This window comes from Alosa sapidissima, chromosome 1 (assembly GCF_018492685.1).
Source record: "Alosa sapidissima isolate fAloSap1 chromosome 1, fAloSap1.pri, whole genome shotgun sequence".
Taxonomy (NCBI): Eukaryota; Metazoa; Chordata; class Actinopteri; order Clupeiformes; family Clupeidae; genus Alosa; species Alosa sapidissima.
This window is the reverse complement of record NC_055957.1, coordinates 51,888,339-51,907,460: the sequence shown is the minus strand read 5'-3', so window position 1 is coordinate 51,907,460 and position 19,122 is coordinate 51,888,339. Positions and strand designations below refer to the sequence as shown.

Below are 19,122 nucleotides of genomic sequence, written 5' to 3'. Positions count from 1 at the left end.
TTCATTCATTAGCATATAGAATTAGTAGGCTATAATGATGGTTTAATAATTTTTTGAAAACATGCTCAACCAAACTAAATGCCAAACATTGCAAAATGATAGAAATTGGGGATTAAACTCCATGGTTGTCTATTTAAAGTTCTAAAAATGCCCTTCCCCAAAGAAAGGTAATTTAACATTTCATTTGAACAATTAAGCAATTAAGTATAGGACCTGGACCCATAACGTACACTACTTATCCTGTTTTTTGATACTTGACTTGACCAAATTTGGCCTAGCATTTGTCTGGTAATTGCAGTGGCGATTCTAGACATTTTTAACAAGGGTGGCCCTAGTGGGGCACTGATTAATTCAAGGGTGGCATGAGGCAAAACATCCAGATAAACAGAAATAGGCTCAAGATGTTAAATTAACACAAATACATTAGGAAAACCATGCACCGAACACCATACTCATCAATTCAAGGACAAAGACCATACTCTTACATAAAATGTCTTTGTATTTGAGTACAAATAAACAAATTAAATCTAAGTTGTCTATCAATGGGTTATGCTGTGCTAAAACAAATTCCATCAAATACTTGAAAATGAAACAGGAATGACATAATTAAAGACTAATAAACCAATTAAAGACTAACCTTAATCTAAACATAACGTTACATTCATAATGCTACAGACCCTAAGGATCAATCCCATTTGTCATTCAAAATTTAAATATTTCACAACAAATCCTTGACTGATTGAATGGTCACCAGAATTCATATCGCTACCTGTAGCCTATAGCCTAGATGCCACGAGTGTTTATAATGAGTGAGTTTGATGAATCATAAAAACCAGAGGCTCAGAATTTCATAATTTTAGGGGCAAGGCCACTTGGCCTTCAGTTGGGCATGTTTGGCAGGGGGCACAAAGGCCACACATCAGGGCACCAAGGCCAAAGTTAACTATACAGTAGACATAAAAATGATCAAAGTTGTATAGTCTATTCACAGCAGTAGACCTGCATCACTGTATGAAACAATGCAAAAAACATGAAGCATGACATATTACATAGAACTGTAAATCATCTGATTTTAATATTTACAGATATCTAGGCTATATTTAACATTTATGTTTTATTTGGCCTGCTATGAAACTTAAAGCCCAAAGTTGAAGGCATGCATGTCGAATTTTGCTGCAAATTCAAAACCGGATTAAACTGGAATGGCTATCTGTACAGTGGTATGCTTTACACCTTTGTGATTGGTAAGGTCCACTGTTTATTCTGATATACGGTTTGTATGTAATGTTTGTATATGGGAAGAGTTTGCAAAGCATTCCAGCGAGATGAATGGGGAGATGGGCGCAGAACTGTATAATATTATGAGTAAATTAAAGTTACTTTTCTCGCGAACCAGCAACTAGTGGCTAACATCGTTTAAAAGTTGAGAAAAAGCTCTTTCATGTAATGTGATACATGTAATGTCTTTGTGATGAGTAGGCTACTTCGCGAGTAGTTCAACAGAGAAGAATGAGTAAATTTGGACGCTCTTTCATTCTTGCTGTGCGCTGTCACTTTCTCCACTGCGTAAAACACTAATTAATTTAACTTGTGTGTGTGATTAGATAAATAGCAGATGCGATAGGTAAATAGATATATTTGCGTGTTAGCACAAGCAGTAGCCTGTATGCCTAAACTCACATGCTAAAAACATCATGTATAACGGCAAGGTGTTTGCCATTTTCCGACGTCTGTCTGACACTTCAAACTAGCGCTGCAAGTGCATCAAGAAAGGTCCCGCCTTAAGACTGTCATAATGGCCAATCGTAGACTATGATTTTGGGGTGGCCTGTGCCACACCGAGCCACCCCTCTGGCACCGCCCTTGGGTGATTGTGCCTGAAGATAATTATCAGCATAAGCATAAGAAATATATTATTAGAGATCCTTTTGCATTCCCTCACAATCGTTTTGTGTTCCCTTGCAGTAGTTTTGCGTTCCCTCGCAATACTTTTGATTTTGCGAGAAAATGTAAAATTATTGAGAGGGAATGCTAAACTATTCTGAGGGAATGCAATAGAAGCTGGAAAAAATGTATTCCCATCATGACCCTTTGCAGGCTCTGTACCATTGTATTTATATAAATATGAATAAAAAAAATAAAAAATGACAATTTGGAGAGAACATGAGAAAATCAGTGGAAGCTCCGGTTCAACTAGTTCATTATGTAGGCTTAACTGAAAACCTTAGAGTTAGGGAAAATTGGCAACTTTGATGGAAAAACAATGCAGGGGGCAGCCGTGGCCTACTGGTTAGCGCTTCGGACTTGTAACCGGGTTGCCGGTTCAAACCCTGACCAGTAGGAACGGCTGAAGTGCCCTTGAGCAAGGCACCTAACCCCTCACTGCTCCCCAAGCGCCGCTGTAGCAGGCAGCTTACTGCGTCGGGGTTAGTGTGTGCTTCACCTCATTGTGTGTTCGCTGAGTGTGTTTCACTAATTCATGGATTGGGATAAATGCAGAGACCAAATTTCCCTCATGGGATCAAAAGAGTATGTAGCACTGCCACATAATTTTAGGATTCACTTTTCTTAAGTCTGTGTTATGAAATAATAACCAACATAAAAGTGTTCTCCGTTATATTTTTCCATGTTATGTAAGTCTGTAGCCCTATCGTGAACGCCCTTTGAATTATGTTGTACGTCTTAGCTCGGATCAGCTGATGGTAACTGTCAGATGACGCAAGCGACCTGTCAAGCGTCAGCTGATATGATTCAAGTTTAAAACGCGGAGGTGCGCGAGGGCCAGGGGTTTTTTTCTTTTCTTTGGACAGTAGGCCTACCCAGGGAGTCTACGTGAGACCTGGACAAACTTTGTGTGAAAATAATATATCCCAACGAAAGGTGGTTCTAGGTCGGAACCACAGACATACCGGAGAGACAGGACTGAGCTTGCAGATCGCCGTTGGCGAGTCGCTGGGATCCGGTAAGAAGGATCCTATTTTTTGTTTTGCATCTATCCGAAAGCCTCGTCGGATTGAACGTTTTCTTTGTGGATTACATGGGTTGCACTGGACGTGGATTATTCAGACTGTTTTCTTCTTTGCGGTGGATTTATGTCGGAGTCTCTTGGAGTCTCTGTTAATTTTCGTTTGGATGGACTGTGAGAGCGCATGAAGTGCGTAGGCTGCGTGGACATTTTGGTTGCGTTGTTTGCGATATGAACTGTGTGGGAATAAGTGTTTGTTTGTTTTCAAGCGTATTTCTGCTCACATAAAGTCTACCTGTTAACTGTATGTGTGGTGTCTACTCCGATGTCAGTGAAAAGCATTATTATTTATCTAGAGCCAATTCAATTTGTACCCGTGTTTAATGGTAATAGTTAGAATTTAAAAGTCTGATCGTTACATATGGTGGCCCGTACGGGGACTTGATACACATTGATCTTGTTGATATAAAAGTTTATTTTCTGAGAATATGGATACAGCACGGGATCAGGATGTGGTGGAAGGAATTTCTTTGTCTGAACAAAGCTCTAGGCCTGTGTTTGGTGACCCAGACTTCACTGCTGGGCCTTTTGTTACAAGAAGAAGCACAACTGATATAACATCTTTATTGAGTTCTCTGTATATTGCTGATAACCATGATGATGATGAAATTGACAATGGTGAAAATGCTATTCCTGTTAATGATGGCAATACTGATATACATGAACTTGATGAGGATGATGTTGATGATGATGATGATGATGACGAAGAAGATAATATTGCTAAAAACATTGAGGGTGGTTTGTCAGGTCCTGGAAGTAGCAGAGAGGAGAGAGATCCTGTTACACAGGCTGAGCAAACTGATTATGATCGGTTAACAAACTATGTTACTGATTTAAGAGAGCAGATGCTCAAGCTGAAGACTGATTTTAGAGATTCCATGACCAGTGCTGTAAATAGGGAGACAAATTTCAGGCAGTATGTTGAAAAAAACATGGCTGACTTGGGAGATATATTAGTGTCTAGTTTAGAAAGAATGGACAGAGAAGTGGCTAATTGTCTCCTACGCAGAGATCAGAAATGGAAATTGCAGCTGAGTAAACTAAGACAAACTAGTACCCCATTAGCACAGAGAACAATAGCAGTCTCCACTGACATCAGCTCCATAGCTTCCCCTACTACACCCCCTAGTCTTCCTGGTGCATCTTCATACTACTCCAAACCTCCTGTGCGTTTGGATTTTCCAACATTCGGCACCACCAGTGAATCCTCTGAAGTTTTGCTTTTTATAGAGCAGTGTGAAAACTTTCTGGAATTAAGGCCCCTCTCCAATCAAGAACTGCTAGGTGCTCTATCAACAGTTTTAACAGGACCCGCACGCAGTTGGTGGAAAGCCACGAGAAGCCGGATCCATGATTGGGCCTCCTTTAAAGAGACCTTTATGGCAGCCTTCCTATCTACTGACTACCTCAGTGAGGTGGAGGAAAAACTGAGGACTACAGTACAAAGACCCGATCAGCGTCTGAGAGACTTTGTTTATGATTATCAGGCATTATGTCTCAAATGGAAGCAAGACATGCCTGAGGAAGAAATAGTAAGGCGCATTCTGAACAACATCAATCCGAAAGTGGCTGGGTGTCTCCGGGGAACGGTGACAACCGTGACACAGTTGGTGAAGGTGGGCTCTATAGTGGAGAAGGACTGCGCCGGAGCTAAAGAGTACTGGCAGAAAGTGCACGCGAATGTTGAAAAACAAGGGAGAAAGGTAACAGAGAAAAAAATATTCTTCCAAAGGCCAGCCGAGCTCAATGTGGTGCAGCATAGGACCTACAAGAAGAACGAACATGGTCTCCTCTTGGTTCCTATCACTATCAGAGGCATTCAGGGAGAGGCCGTATTGGACACTGGTAGCACCTTTACTTTGATGAAGGAGACTTTGTGGCAGCAGGTGGCACTAGCAGAAGCAGTCTTCCTACCAGCTGAAAGACAGAGGTTCGTCTTGGCGGATGGTACCATTCACCAAGCCTTGGGGAAGAAGTCCATCTGTCTGGATTGGCATGGCAAGCAGTGGACCGTGGAAGTCCATGTAATGGAGGACCGCCACCTTGCTTTCCCAGTGATCCTGGGTCTTGACTTTCTCTCCCTGACCGGGGTCATCCTTAATCTGGAAAAAAACAGTTATGGGATGAAAACTGATCAAGGTTACAGTTATCATGCCTTCCTACAACAACACAGTAATTCTAGTGGGTGGGATCAGGCCAAATGAATCACTCATCAGGGCATTAACCTCTACTATGCTTTGCCTCCGGGGGAATTACCTCCTTGCTGTGTCTCTATGACAACTGAAGACTTGATGCAACGCTATGACACTGACTGTTCTGAGGGGCTCCAACAGCTTATGAAGGATTGGCCCTCACTCACCTCTGGGAAAGACCAATGCAGAGAAGCATGCCATCTTCCTCCAAGACGAAGTTCCAGTAAGGTCAAAGGCATATAGGGTGTCTCCCCTAAAAAAGAGAGTAATTGAAGAACAGGTGGAGAAAATGCTTGCAGATAACATCATTGAACCTTCACAGTCGGCTTGGTCCTCACCAGTGGTCCTTGTCAACAAACCAGATGGATCTTATAGGTTCTGCGTGGATTACAGGCGAGTGAATGCGAAGACTCTGCCGGATGCATATCCAATGCCTATCATCCATGACATCCTTGAATCATTGGAAGGTGCCTCCTGGTTCAGCTCATTGGATCTGCAGTCCGGTTACTGGCAGGTAGCAATGATGGAGGAGAGCAAGAAGAAAACTGCTTTCATAACATCCCTCGGCCTGTTCCAATTCAAATGTATGCCATTTGGGCTTCGAAACGCCGCTGCGACATTCCAGCGGTTAATGGAAAGGGTGTTGGCAGAGTTGAGAGGAAAGATATGTTTCGTTTATATTGATGACATAATCATATACTCTCAATCACGTGACCAACATCTGCAGGACTTGGCAGCAGTCTTCCGAAGGCTACAGGCAGCCAACCTTAGCCTGAACATGAAGAAGTGCCATTTTTTTAAACCTGAGTTAAAATTCCTTGGCCACATCGTCTCTGGCACTGGGGTTGAGGTGGATCCGGCTAAGACCCAAGCCGTCTCAGACTTTCCAGTACCAAAAGATGGGAAGGCTGTACAACGCTTCCTGGGACTTGCTGGCTGGTACCATAAGTTTATTCCACATTTTGCAAACCTTGCCGCACCTCTTAATCATCTCAAGAGGAAGGGAGTGGAGTGGAACTGGACTAAGGAGTGTCAAGCCAGTTTGGATGCCTTGAAGGCTGCTCTGAGGAATCCTCCAGTGCTCGCACAGCCCAATCTAACATTGCCCTTCCAGGTACTCACTGACGCTAGTGAAGTGGGCCTTGGTGCCATCCTGTCCCAGAACACGCCAGAGGGGGAGCACGTCATAGCCTACGCCTCCAGGGGACTACGGGGGCCCGAATGCAATTATTCCACCTCAGAGAAGGAATGCTTGGCGGTGGTCTGGGCTGTCGAGAAATGGAGACATTATTTGGAGGGAGTGGAGTTTGATGTGTTCACCGACCATGCGGCTTTGTCTTGGGCATTCAACTGTCCGAAGACCACCTCTCGTCTGACTCGATGGATCCTCAGACTACAGCAGTTCACATTTAAAGTGCACTACCGTAAAGGCTGTCTTAATTCTGCTCCAGATGCTCTGTCCAGAGCATATGAGCCTCTGTCAATCCAACCCTCACCATGTCTTGCTATTTCTACCAAGTGCCACTCAGACCTGCCCACCACCTTGGCTGAGATTGCACAGGAGCAAATGAAGGATCAACGGGTGTGTGAGTTGAGGCCGGACAGATCACAGTCATCAACTTTTGATCGCATTGCCTTTGAGATGCAACAAGGGGTGCTTTACCGCAAAGTTCCAGTCCGAGACCAGGGGGAAAAGTATCAGCTGGTGGTGCCACAGTCTTTGGTCCCAGAATTCTTAGGGTACTTTCATGACAATCCTTTGGGTGGTCACCTGGGTCGGCTGAAGACTCTGCTGAGGGTGCTGGAAGTTGCCTGGTGGCCGAGCGTCCGTAAAGATGTGTGGGAACACACCAAGTCCTGTATAGCCTGTCAGCAGTACAAGGTGGATAACAACAAACCATCCGGACTATTGCAGAGCACAGTCGTGGATGCTCCAGGGGTGATGTTGGGCGTGGACCTTATGGGTCCGTTGCCTAGGAGCAAAAAGGCCAACTGTTACCTCCTGGTGGTGGTGGACTATTATTCCAAGTGGGTGGAAATGTTCCCCTTGAGAGACAGTAAAACACCTCGTCTCATTAAGGTTCTTAGGGAGGAAATCTTCACCCGCTGGGGGGTGCCGCAGTACCTGGTTTCGGACAGAGGACCACAGTTTACGGCCACTTTGCTCACAAACCTCTGCAAAACATGGGGTGTAGTACAAAAACTCACCACCAGTTACCACCCACAGACCAACCTGACGGAACGCTTTAACCGAACAATAAAAACCATGATCGCCTCTTATGTAGGCCAGAATCACAACACCTGGGACCAGTGGCTACCAGAGTTCCGCTTCGCTATCAATACAGCCCAGCAGGAGACCACAGGAAAGGCCCCTGCGGAGCTTGCATTGGGCCGGAATCTGAAAGGCCCGCTGGAACGACTCATTTATCAATCACCGTCTCCTGCCCAAAAAGAAGCCTACAATATAGTAGAAAGACAACAGAAGATGGCAGAGGAGGTCAAACGGAGAGTGGGAGTGCACCAGGCCAGACAAGCTAGGTATTATAATTCCTGCAGGAAAGATGAGCACTTTCAGCAGGGTGATCTAGTCTGGGTAAGGTCCCATCCCCTCTCTAAAGCCAGTGATAAATTCTCTGCAAAGCTAGCACCAAAGTGGGAAGGTCCAGTGGTGATTCTTAGACAACTAGGGCCCATAAACTACAGGGTAGGGTGGAGCAACCCACAGAAGGAGGACACAGTCAATGTGGTTAATCTGAAACGATTCTATGGTAGCTTACCTTAGTAGCCTCCGGCTGGAGGGGGGGTCTATGTAGCACTGCCACATAATTTTAGGATTCACTTTTCTTAAGTCTGTGTTATGAAATAATAACCAACATAAAAGTGTTCTCCGTTATATTTTTCCATGTTATGTAAGTCTGTAGCCCTATCGTGAACGCCCTTTGAATTATGTTGTACGTCTTAGCTCGGATCAGCTGATGGTAACTGTCAGATGACGCAAGCGACCTGTCAAGCGTCAGCTGATATGATTCAAGTTTAAAACGCGGAGGTGCGCGAGGGCCAGGGTTTTTTTTCTTTTCTTTGGACAGTAGGCCTACCCAGGGAGTCTACGTGAGACCTGGACAAACTTTGTGTGAAAATAATATATCCCAACGAAAGGTGGTTCTAGGTCGGAACCACAGACATACCGGAGAGACAGGACTGAGCTTGCAGATCGCCGTTGGCGAGTCGCTGGGATCCGGTAAGAAGGATCCTATTTTTTGTTTTGCATCTATCCGAAAGCCTCGTCGGATTGAACGTTTTCTTTGTGGATTACATGGGTTGCACTGGACGTGGATTATTCAGACTGTTTTCTTCTTTGCGGTGGATTTATGTCGGAGTCTCTTGGAGTCTCTGTTAATTTTCGTTTGGATGGACTGTGAGAGCACATGAAGTGCGTAGGCTGCGTGGACATTTTGGTTGCGTTGTTTGCGATATGAACTGTGTGGGAATAAGTGTTTGTTTGTTTTCAAGCGTATTTCTGCTCACATAAAGTCTACCTGTTATGTGTGGTGTCTACTCCGATGTCAGTGAAAAGCATTATTATTTATCTAGAGCCAATTCAATTTGTACCCGTGTTTAATGGTAATAGTTAGAATTTAAAAGTCTGATCGTTACAAGTATATATACTTATACTTATACTGGTAATATGGTGATAAGCTGAAGTGAACGCTTTTTACCATTTCTGTCCTTGCATTGCAACATTTGACACTTTCCCCCAAGTTGAAATTGGTAGGCCTTTGCCTATAATGAGCATTATTTCCTCATAAATATGCCCTAAATAATCTACTTTTCTGGTATCAGGGTGCATATTCCCAAAGAACAGCAAAGAATTTTCAAGAACAGCAACCCCTCCCCGATCTTCCTGCGCAACCATTTACAATGTTAAATTGTTTATTCAACATATGCCGCTAATGCTTAGCATATGGTTGACAAAAAGGTTTCATGTGTATCTAACTTAATCTAAACAGTCTAGACACATTATTTTGTGGGATTAAGTTATAATTGTATAATGTTTACTTCTCCCACACATTGTAATGCATGTGGCCTTCTGGGGGTGCTAGAGATTGTCAAAATCAGCTGATTTGCAATAAACCTATTTGAACTTGAAATGTTCATACTCAACAAAAATACATTTATTTGAAAATTGGTCCTCAAGTACAAATAAAATCATCTATGCAAATTCTGCTAATGAGCCTTAATCCTTAACAGGGGTGAAATTCAAACTCAAATGAACTTTTTTGATGCTGACTCTAAGATTTGTGTCTTGCTTTTGGTCTCACAGGTGTCCTCCTCATCCTGGCCTGTTTGCTGTTTTTTCTTCGAGTTGTCATGGTAATCAACAGGAAGCAGCCACTTTATCGGGGCTCCAGTGGTAACTCTACAATGACAGCCAGAAATTAAACCAAGCAGTGAGAAAACCCTATGCAGCTGCGTTACCTAAATATACTCCACAATCAACACTAGCCCGAGTTGATGCTTCAGCGACACATACAGGGATGATATACCATAACTATTTTGTATGTCATTCGGTATCTGGAAGGTTTGTTATTAATGATAAATGACTACATAAATAAATAATTATTGAAGGTGTCTTCATTGTGTGTGTGCGTGAGCCCTTGTGTGAGGTTCTCCAGTTTGCCAGGCCTGGGTGAGCAGTGTTGGTTGATGTAATGAGGTCTTCTCTCTGTGGAGGGGGCCCATGGAGGTCAGCCTCTCCACCGCCTGTCTCTTTCTGCTTCAGCACATGCCAGTGCAGTGTTGTGATGGATGAGTCATCAACCGCTGCAAACATGTTGGGAAATTACTTGTCTTGGTTCTGTGTGAGTGTCGGGGATTTCACCTTGCCAGTCGTAAATGAACTGCTGTGTACACAGAGAGACATCTGCTATAATCAGAGGATATTCAGCACAGTCACAGACCGTACTGATGAGTGAAGAACTCTTATGTCAGTGCCTCACGTCAGATGGGTCTGAATGGAACTTAAATGTGCTTTAATGCATGTTATGTTATCCATTTCTGCATGTCATTCATGGTAAAGCGTTGCAAGTCTTCGTCCTATTTTTTTGTCTTATCCGTTTTTTTACACAGCTTTATGTTTTACACAACTAATGAAATCACACTTGGGGAAACAACAATTGATGAATCAGCCCTCCATGGAAGCTATGTGATAAAGTAGTCTGCCATTCTAATTCCTATTCATATTTTTTTTGTCGACTTTAGCAAATTGCTCTTGACTGTCCATCAGTTTTTGTACACATGCCTGTGGATTATTCCATGTAGTTTAGTGGCAAACAGTACTCCGAGAGGTATGCCTCCTAATAGAGCAGCCCTGTTATTGTGAAGCAAAGCCACGGGAGGGTTACCATCTGCTCTATCAAAATATCAACAACCTTCCCTGAAACCCTAAATTGAAGACTGCATGTCTTCAGTTGAATCTTGTTGGATCTCAACAGTGATCTTGATCTACTTTGAGGCCTTGGGTAGGCAAACAATAGGACAGATCTGAAATCAAACCAAAAAAGCGTTCTATTATAAGTGGCTGCCAATGGACAGTAAAATCACAAAAATAAAGGCACCAAACAAGTATCTTTCAACTGCTGATGTTTGTATGTGCTTATTCGTTCACTATGCAACCAGATCTGTTTAGAATCCGGGGAACATGTCACAAATTGATAAATTACAGTCTTTATAGCTGTATATTTTCAAACAGATACTATGCATTTGTATTTGTACTAAAGTCAACATCTGTCTCCGAGCAAACACTTACATGGACTCTAAATGGTTTAGGCCTACTATAAAGGATGTCTGTTGAACCTTCAAATAGATGGGTGCAGTGTATCATCCTGCAAACATGGTGATCAGTGTTTGTTTATATCTGTGTGCACAAACAGTGTGTTTCTATGGAATGCTGCTTGCAGTTCATCATCAGATAGGTCTATAATTGACACCAAATGTAAGACCAGGTCAAATCCTGTGACATATTTCCTCCTAGATGGCTGTAACCATTGTGCGCTTTCCTGTATGGTTTGATGAACTATCACATTGTATTTACATTAGACATGCTTTCTATGGTCTGCTGGTTTCAGTGTGCAGATTCTTTTTTAGCTGATATGGTGACAATATAAAATTCACATTCATAGTTCCACATAAAAGTCAGTGGAGCATATTGTGCAGAAAAAGAGGCTTTTTTCGTGGTCAAATTTTGATTGAAAGAATTTACTGGCAAGCACCTCTTGACAAGACATCTTGGTCTGCCACTCCAATCAGAATTAAGTGAATTCTGTCATTGATTTAATCTACACCAAAAAACAGCCATATGCTCCATCCTGGATGAAAGTAGAGTACACTGCTAGATCTAGCACTGTTGGAAATAGATAATAGTGTCTTGACGAAGACCTCTGTGTCTGTGCTTGCACACCTCACAATCACACAAGGGCATCATCTTTTGCGACCCAAATATGCCGTTTCAGTATGTTAAACACAAAAGATTCCTCACAACTTGTTTGGAGACGTCACAACTGAGAAAATGGCGATTGAATATGAAAATGGAGATTGATATGCCGACACAAATGAGATGTTTCGTTATTGTTACTGGGGCGGTGGTAGAGTCATGGTTAAGGAGCTGGGCTAGCGTGCTGTAGCCTGAAACCCAGGTTGCTCCGGGCACAATGTAATCCCTTGTAGGCTAATATAGTTGACATATGTAAGTCACTTTGAACAACAGTGTCTGCTAAATGAATAAATGTAAATGTTACTGAAGGAGGACTTAAAGTAACAAAGCTCTAGGGTTTACTGAACATGTTCTGATAATACATCCACTGAGCCTTAACACCAGGCCCGGAGTGGGTAACCGGGAGAATTCCCGGTGGGCCGCTTCACTTTTGGGCCGGTCGAGGGAAAAATATTGACATTTGCCACGTTGATCTATCTTCTCTTAAAGTTGGCTACACACGTTCACATTCTATGCCTAACACCGCAGCCTCTGCATGGGTTGTTCTCCCCTCCCAAGAAGAGTTGGTTGGGTCCATATAGCCCGTCTTTTCTAAAAAGTTTTTTCAGATACCATAGCCGGGCCGGCCCTACCGTGGCTGAAAAGGCCAGGTAAAAAAGACGAAAAGTATTGGGGGAAAATGCTGCCAAATGTGCCAAGCTTCCAGATACAGCTTCCGGACAGACATAAGTGGCAACTGGTAAAGAGACATAGCCATGATTATTAGCGGCGTAATTATTGGGCTAATACTAATTATTGGCTAATTAAAATATTAGCCTTTTTGTATCATCCAATATGGCGATTCATATACTTTGCAAATATTATGTAAATATGGATAACAAATCTCAAGCTTGATCTGTGTATGCAGTAGCCTAGGCCTAAAAACAAAAGTAGCCTCTGAGCAGCAGATCAGCCAGTCCCCTGCTGAAAATGATGAGCCCGAAATTAGCTATAACTAGACAAGTAGAAAGGATAATAGAGTTAACCATATGTATTAAAGTTATTTAATGTAAGAAAGAACAGTATATGACGGCAGTAGGCTATACATGATCAACCTATATGCCTTGTTTGCTCAGAAGTGGGTGTAGTAAAGGAGTAATCACCAAACAACAACATGATAACTCACCCATGCAGAAAAAACGATAAGTAAACAATAGTTCAATATGCCTCTTAGTGAAATTGTGGGATACATTTAATGCTTTATTTCTAAACTACAGGATAGTAAGAGCGGAACTGTTGTTTTATTTATCCAATTTCCACCACCACTAAAAAAAGTGGGCCGGTCTTGGACCTGAAACTCCCAGGCTGAAAAGTGGCCCCACTCCAGCCCTGCTTAACACAATAATTCATTCATTGAATGAATTCATAATTCATTCTGTAATGTTCAGTCAGTGGCTCTGATGTGTTTTCTATTACACTGCTGAGGGTTTTGCAACATGTGCACACCTACACATGATTTATCTCTGCCTGTTTAGTGATCCCTACACAGACAGTGGGAAGACAGAAGATTTCTGCAGTGCTTGCTTGGGCATATCAAGACTTACAATTGTGCAATGATGCTAGTATTTATTATGATTCTAGATGCCATTACATTCATCTTAACATTTAGCCATGTCCAACATATCATGTTTCTCTCTGAAGCACACTATCTCTCAGTTTCTGGTTTGATCACCTTCATGATGGAATTGAAATGTTTCCATCTTTACACTTTACACATTACATGACATCATCTTTACACATTACATATAAGCACCCCACCTACACAAACATACACACACACACACACAAACACCCCCTCCACACACACACACACACACACACACACACACTCCTCCTGGGTCAAGAGTATCAGGCTATTATTTCCTCGCTGCGACCAGTGACTTCAGTATCCCTCCATCCTCGTCTGGTTGGAAGTGTTGAGGTATGATGAGTAAAGGGTGGGCGCTGAGTAGCAGAGCCTTATCAGCTGCATCCTGTTCTCCAACACAACAGAAAGTCATTCATCTGAGACGTGAATCCCTACACACATTGCGCTCAACAAACACACAACAACAGTAAAGCTCAACTCATGAATCATGAAGCAGATGAAAGCTTCATTTGAGTGAAACAAGATCCTACTGTAAATTTGCTTAGCATGAATGGTTTGAACTCTCATCTGGTTAATGATTAGACGTTGAAACACTGAGAATGTGTCATCATATGGACAACAGATGGGCATTTGATTTATTTTTCTACAGAGTGGGGCTTGCTAAAGACAGTGGACCTGGGAAGAGTCCTGATGTGGAACTCCTAAGCAGTATTCATGCACCTAACGTACATGTAAGGGACCATCAGAACTCTCTCTCTCTCGCCTGAAATGCATCACAAATGGTCCGTAAATCATTTTGCAGTAAGCATCAGTTAAGATGACGTGCAATGGGCCTTTTGCACATAATGATGCCAGGCATTTTGGGGGATGGCCAAAATCCCCTGTAGGTGTTGTGATTTCAAAATGGGCTTAACCAGATCAAAGCTTAGCCTAACCAAAGGAGAGTCTAAACTTGTCCAAAGCCCTTCAGAGACACAACTGTGCCTATTACAATAGCACAGACGCCCCCCAACCCCCCTATGCCATTAGCACCCTCACATCTCATAATGCCATTTATGTTATTGCCCCCGCTGGAGATGCCTTGAAGAGATAGGTCTTTGACGATGAATACAGGGAGGAGTGGCACTCAGCAGCCAGGTCTGAACACCTTTAAACAGATTACCTGAACATGACAGGCTGCTGATCCAGTTAGGTTTAGACGAGCAGCAACACGGTAGAGTCAGGGGTCTTGAACAGTGGAGAGGCCATTGGGTGGTTCTAAGGAAGAGACTTAAGCAACAACTGAGCAACAGAGAGGCCTAGTGGAGATGCAAATGTTTCATAAAAACAATTGTGTGATGAGTCAGCAACGATGAAGGGATTATTTAGGAATATATTAAGCTCTGTGGTTAACCATTGGTAGCATGGTTTCAGACAGCTGTAACAGGTATGGAATTTAAGGAATCTTCCGGATGACCCACCAGAGAGGGAAGTCTGATGGGAAGTCTGATGTGAAGGCTAATGGGTAAAAGGTGTATAGCTGTGGATAGCAGTTAATGTTTTTGCAGGGACTGACAAATTGAAATAAAATCATTATTTAAATACTCATGCTCATGTGTCTGGAATGCTGGATATTTGATCAGCAATATAATGTTACCTCCAGATACTGTGGCAATGCAGACAATAAATTCAAAGATCTAGGCCTTACTTGTGTTTGCAGGTGTTTGAAGTTGAAGATTCTGTTGATAACATGGATCACCTAGGAGAGGTTCCCCTATCTCTGCCACCGCCCATGTCCCTGCAAAGGACTTCTTTGCAATGTGAAACTGTATGAATAGAGCTGAAAGAGGCTCTGCAAAGTTGTGTGAAGGCAAGACAGGTAATTAGTCATGCTGTCTCTAACCACATTCTTTGTCACGCTATCTCTCCACAGAGAAGATGTATGTTTTCCCAAAGGACCTCCAAGCTACATCTTTGTTTTCATTGAAAAAAGTTAAGCAAATTAAAAGTTTGCCCTGCTTTCCAAGACAGATGAATTGTAATGAGAAACTGCAGCAACCCCTGTCTTGACTGCAACAGCAACTGTAAGTAATACTATATTCAGATTGTGATATGAGAAAAAATATCTGTCTAATTGGAAAATTACAAAAATCTGTTGTACTATCAAGATCTGTAATATGGTTCAAATCGAAACATGATGAATAACAAACAGCTGGATATAAGAATAACAGGAATCGAAATTGAAAACTTTATTTCATACAATAACAGACGTGGTCATTAGTAATACATATTTCATCTGAAGAGGTAAGTATTGCAGTGATACATATTTACTGAGTAAAAAAATGTTCTGCAAATGTGAAATGAATGCAGTGGGCATAGTTCAATACAGATGTTTACATAAGTAGTTTGATTGATAAGGCTACACCTCCCTTCCCACACACACACACACACACACACACACTTAGCAAAACTTTTAAGTCCCAGTATCTTCATATTAGACACCAAAACCAAAAGACAGTGACTCGGCCTTAGACTTTCAATTATGAAGGGAAAGTAAAGTGTTCCAGTTCAGGTTTCTTGTTTAATCTGTACATAACTCATTACAAGTGATTTCACTGGTAGGGTGGGCTGTTGCATCCTGCTACAGTTTTTTTACAATTGTTTACACATGTTTTCAAAACTCTGTGTCTATTTTTCAAAACTCCACACACAAAACCCACAACTGCTCACACAAAATGCAAAATGCCCCAAATCTCCAGCAAAATGACACACAACATTCAAAATGTCAAAAACACACGTTTAAAGCAAACATTCGCCTCACATTACAAACACTTTTGTCATAATATGACATTTTGGATACATCATGTACACACTGTTGCTCAAAACCTAAAGCTCTTCTGTCTTAGGCTTTCTATATGTATTTCCATACAAGAGTGAAAGTTATGGTATCAACAAAGAGAAGTTGAAATACACAGTAAAAATGCAAGCAATATTGAAACCAAAAATAGTGATTTTTCCCAAATAATTTGCTGTTGCGTATACAGTATTTTACAGCAAACAAGAAAAAAAGCAAAGAAGAATACAGTGACCACCAGATGTACATGGAGTTTTGAAAACACTGATTTTGTTTTTTTCTAAAGACAAGTGTGTGTGTGTGTGTGTGTGTGTGTGTGTGTGTGTGTGTGTGTGTGTGTGTGTGGGAGGGGGGGGGGGGGGGGGGTTGTGTACAGTATGTATTCATAGGCCTATAGACCCTTTCAACTGCAGAAACAAACAATTCTACAGTAAGCGTTCCTAAGGCATTTCTGGAGGCACAGAAAAATGTATTGAGCTACTGGTACTGTAACATGGGGACAAACAAAAATAGAGTAAAAAGACAAATTTTACATAAAGTCAACTTTTTGTAGAACATTACTGTAAGCTAAAGTCCGATTACTGTATTTTCTCTATTTTCAAAGTATCTGCATTGGTTCTGAATATTTCAACCGGAAATCCTCTAGGAGCAGATTGAAAGGGTCTATACCTATATAGAGAGTATATCTATTCATAGACCTATACTAAGGCAATGATTGGATGGTGTTCAGTAAAGTAAAGAGTGTTTGCACATGTGAAGAGAAAGAGTGAAGCACTAGTGATTTAGTGTGGCATTTTGATGGGTTATGTTTGAAGAACGAAATCAAGTTACTTCCTGTTAGATTTTTGTGTGTTAGGTAGAAAATTGTGTGTGGTGTTTTGCAAAATGTGTTTTAGTCAATTGAAAACTGAGTCAAACACTGAAAATTAGTGTATGGTTTTGCAGATTTGGTGTAGGGTTATGATGTTTGGAGGACATGTTTAGAAAATTGTGTGACAAGCAAAGATTTAGTGTGTAAGCAGTTGAAAAAAACTGTAAGAGGTGTACAGCTAAAGCTCGGCTTTTCCTGCAGTGCATACTGAAATGGTCCCAAAAAAATCAACTTCTCTGGGAAAGTACCCACTGTCTCTTGTAAGCTGGCTAGGATCCTGGATTTAAGCTATGCACCATTTATTCATTTGGTGCCTGATCCACTCTGGAAAATATCACAACACTCACAGATGTTCATTACATGCACAGTCATTAAAAGTCAAAATTCAACTTGGTGAAAAAAAACAACAACTTTGGTCCAGTAGCCAAAGAATATTCATCATGCTTCTTTCCATTCAGTACACACTTGAACTGAGCACTGTCTTCTCTGAAGTGCATTTACATCTGAAAGGCACTGAATGGTCTGTAATGTCTGTAACGTGAATTCATTGCAGTGCATAAAATCTTTGTGTACAAACTCCGGTGATGTAGTTATACTTTCTGTGCAGATGGTATTCTTGAACGCCTTCAGGGGTAGCTACACTGCAGGACTGGATTATGTTTGTGCAGCAAGGAGAGCTGGATGCGCTGATATAGGTAGCAGCATACCAGCTTAAGGCCAAGAGAATACAGAGAGAAAACAATTAACATGTTATCTGCTCCACCTGACTCCGTTCCCAGCCGTAGGGAGCTGATGGGCTTTGGCATGCATCCTCCCAGGGTCTCAGTGCACATAACAGATATTTGTTATGCAAACCAACCACTGTTTATGAGACTGTTGACTTTACAGAAATAGTGCAGAATGATGGGAGCATAGTAGGCTACTTTGTCACACCATATGCGTGAACAATAAAGTGATCAAGGACTTTTCATATCGAGATTTTACATGAGTTTAGTGAGCGAAATGGCCACTAAAACACACTGTATGCTGATGAAGACATAACCTTGCTGTGCAGGTGGGAAAAACTGTATTTCTTCAATTGTCCACTTAAAGCCTGACCCATAGCCTACTATATGTTCAATCAAACCTCTGTTCACAGGGTTAATGGCTTTTGATCCTGCAATATGAAAGATGTGGAGCTCAAGGATTATCTGTGATTATCTGTATTCACCTGTACTGTTCTCTTTGCATATGCCTTGAAATACATCTACTGATCCCTGTCACTATATGCAAATAACTAGATGTACCACAGAGCGGTACAAAATATGACCGCCGCCCAGTCCAGCACATTTTTTCCACAAAAATAAGTCACGCTGAAAGGCATATATGATTCTAACTGTCTCACTGAATTGCATTATGCACACTCAATTCTCACTGGTATCTGCTAGACAACAAGTACCATGATTAGTTCATAGATTTCACATGTAAAATACATTTTATACAACCCCACCCCATCTTGCCTGTTCATAATTCTGAGAATTTCTTGAATTGTGTGCATGTGTGCGTGTACATGTTTATGTTTATGTGTGTGTGTGTGTGTGTATGTGTGCATGCATGTGCTTGTGTGTGTGCCTGTGTATGTGCCTGTGTGTGTGCATGTGCATGCATGCGTACATATGTCTACCGTGTGAGTATGTGTCATACGTATGATTACTGTGAATGTATGTGTGTGCGTATGTATCTGTTTATGCACATGTGTGCATATGGAATGGGTTAACATGACCCCTGGAGGCAAACATACGCAAAAAATTGTTCATCCTAGGCCCTACGGTTCTCAAGATATTCACAGAAAACTCCGTTGGTGTACGGTCACTAAATGTACACATAAATTAATTTATTGTATGGCCCCCCCATGAACAAGTCCACGAAACTTGGCATGCATTCGGAGGGTGTCATAATGATCCTACACTTTCAATTTCGTGCAGTTTTGACCATGTCAGCCAGAGATATTGCGATTAAAACACCTAATTTTTTGCTTTTTAATTTTTAACTAGGTGGTGCTATACATGAAATAAGTGGTAATGGGATGGGTTGACATGGCCCCT

At 41.9% G+C, this 19,122-nt stretch overlaps 1 protein-coding gene across 4 annotated transcripts in view; it reads left to right on the top strand.

Annotated features, from left to right (window-relative positions):
- The window catches only part of si:dkey-29d8.3 (uncharacterized protein LOC556220 homolog), a 39,640-nt gene extending 29,794 nt beyond the window's left edge, over positions 1-9,846 (top strand). For all 4 annotated transcript variants that reach the window (XM_042074253.1, XM_042074419.1, XM_042074498.1 and 1 more), the window contains one exon: positions 9,629-9,846. In XM_042074253.1, the coding sequence (XP_041930187.1) occupies positions 9,629-9,657 (29 nt within the window). In that variant the 3' untranslated portion in view covers positions 9,658-9,846. The remainder of the gene's footprint in view (positions 1-9,628) is intronic.
- Positions 9,847-19,122: the final 9,276 nt, after the last annotated feature.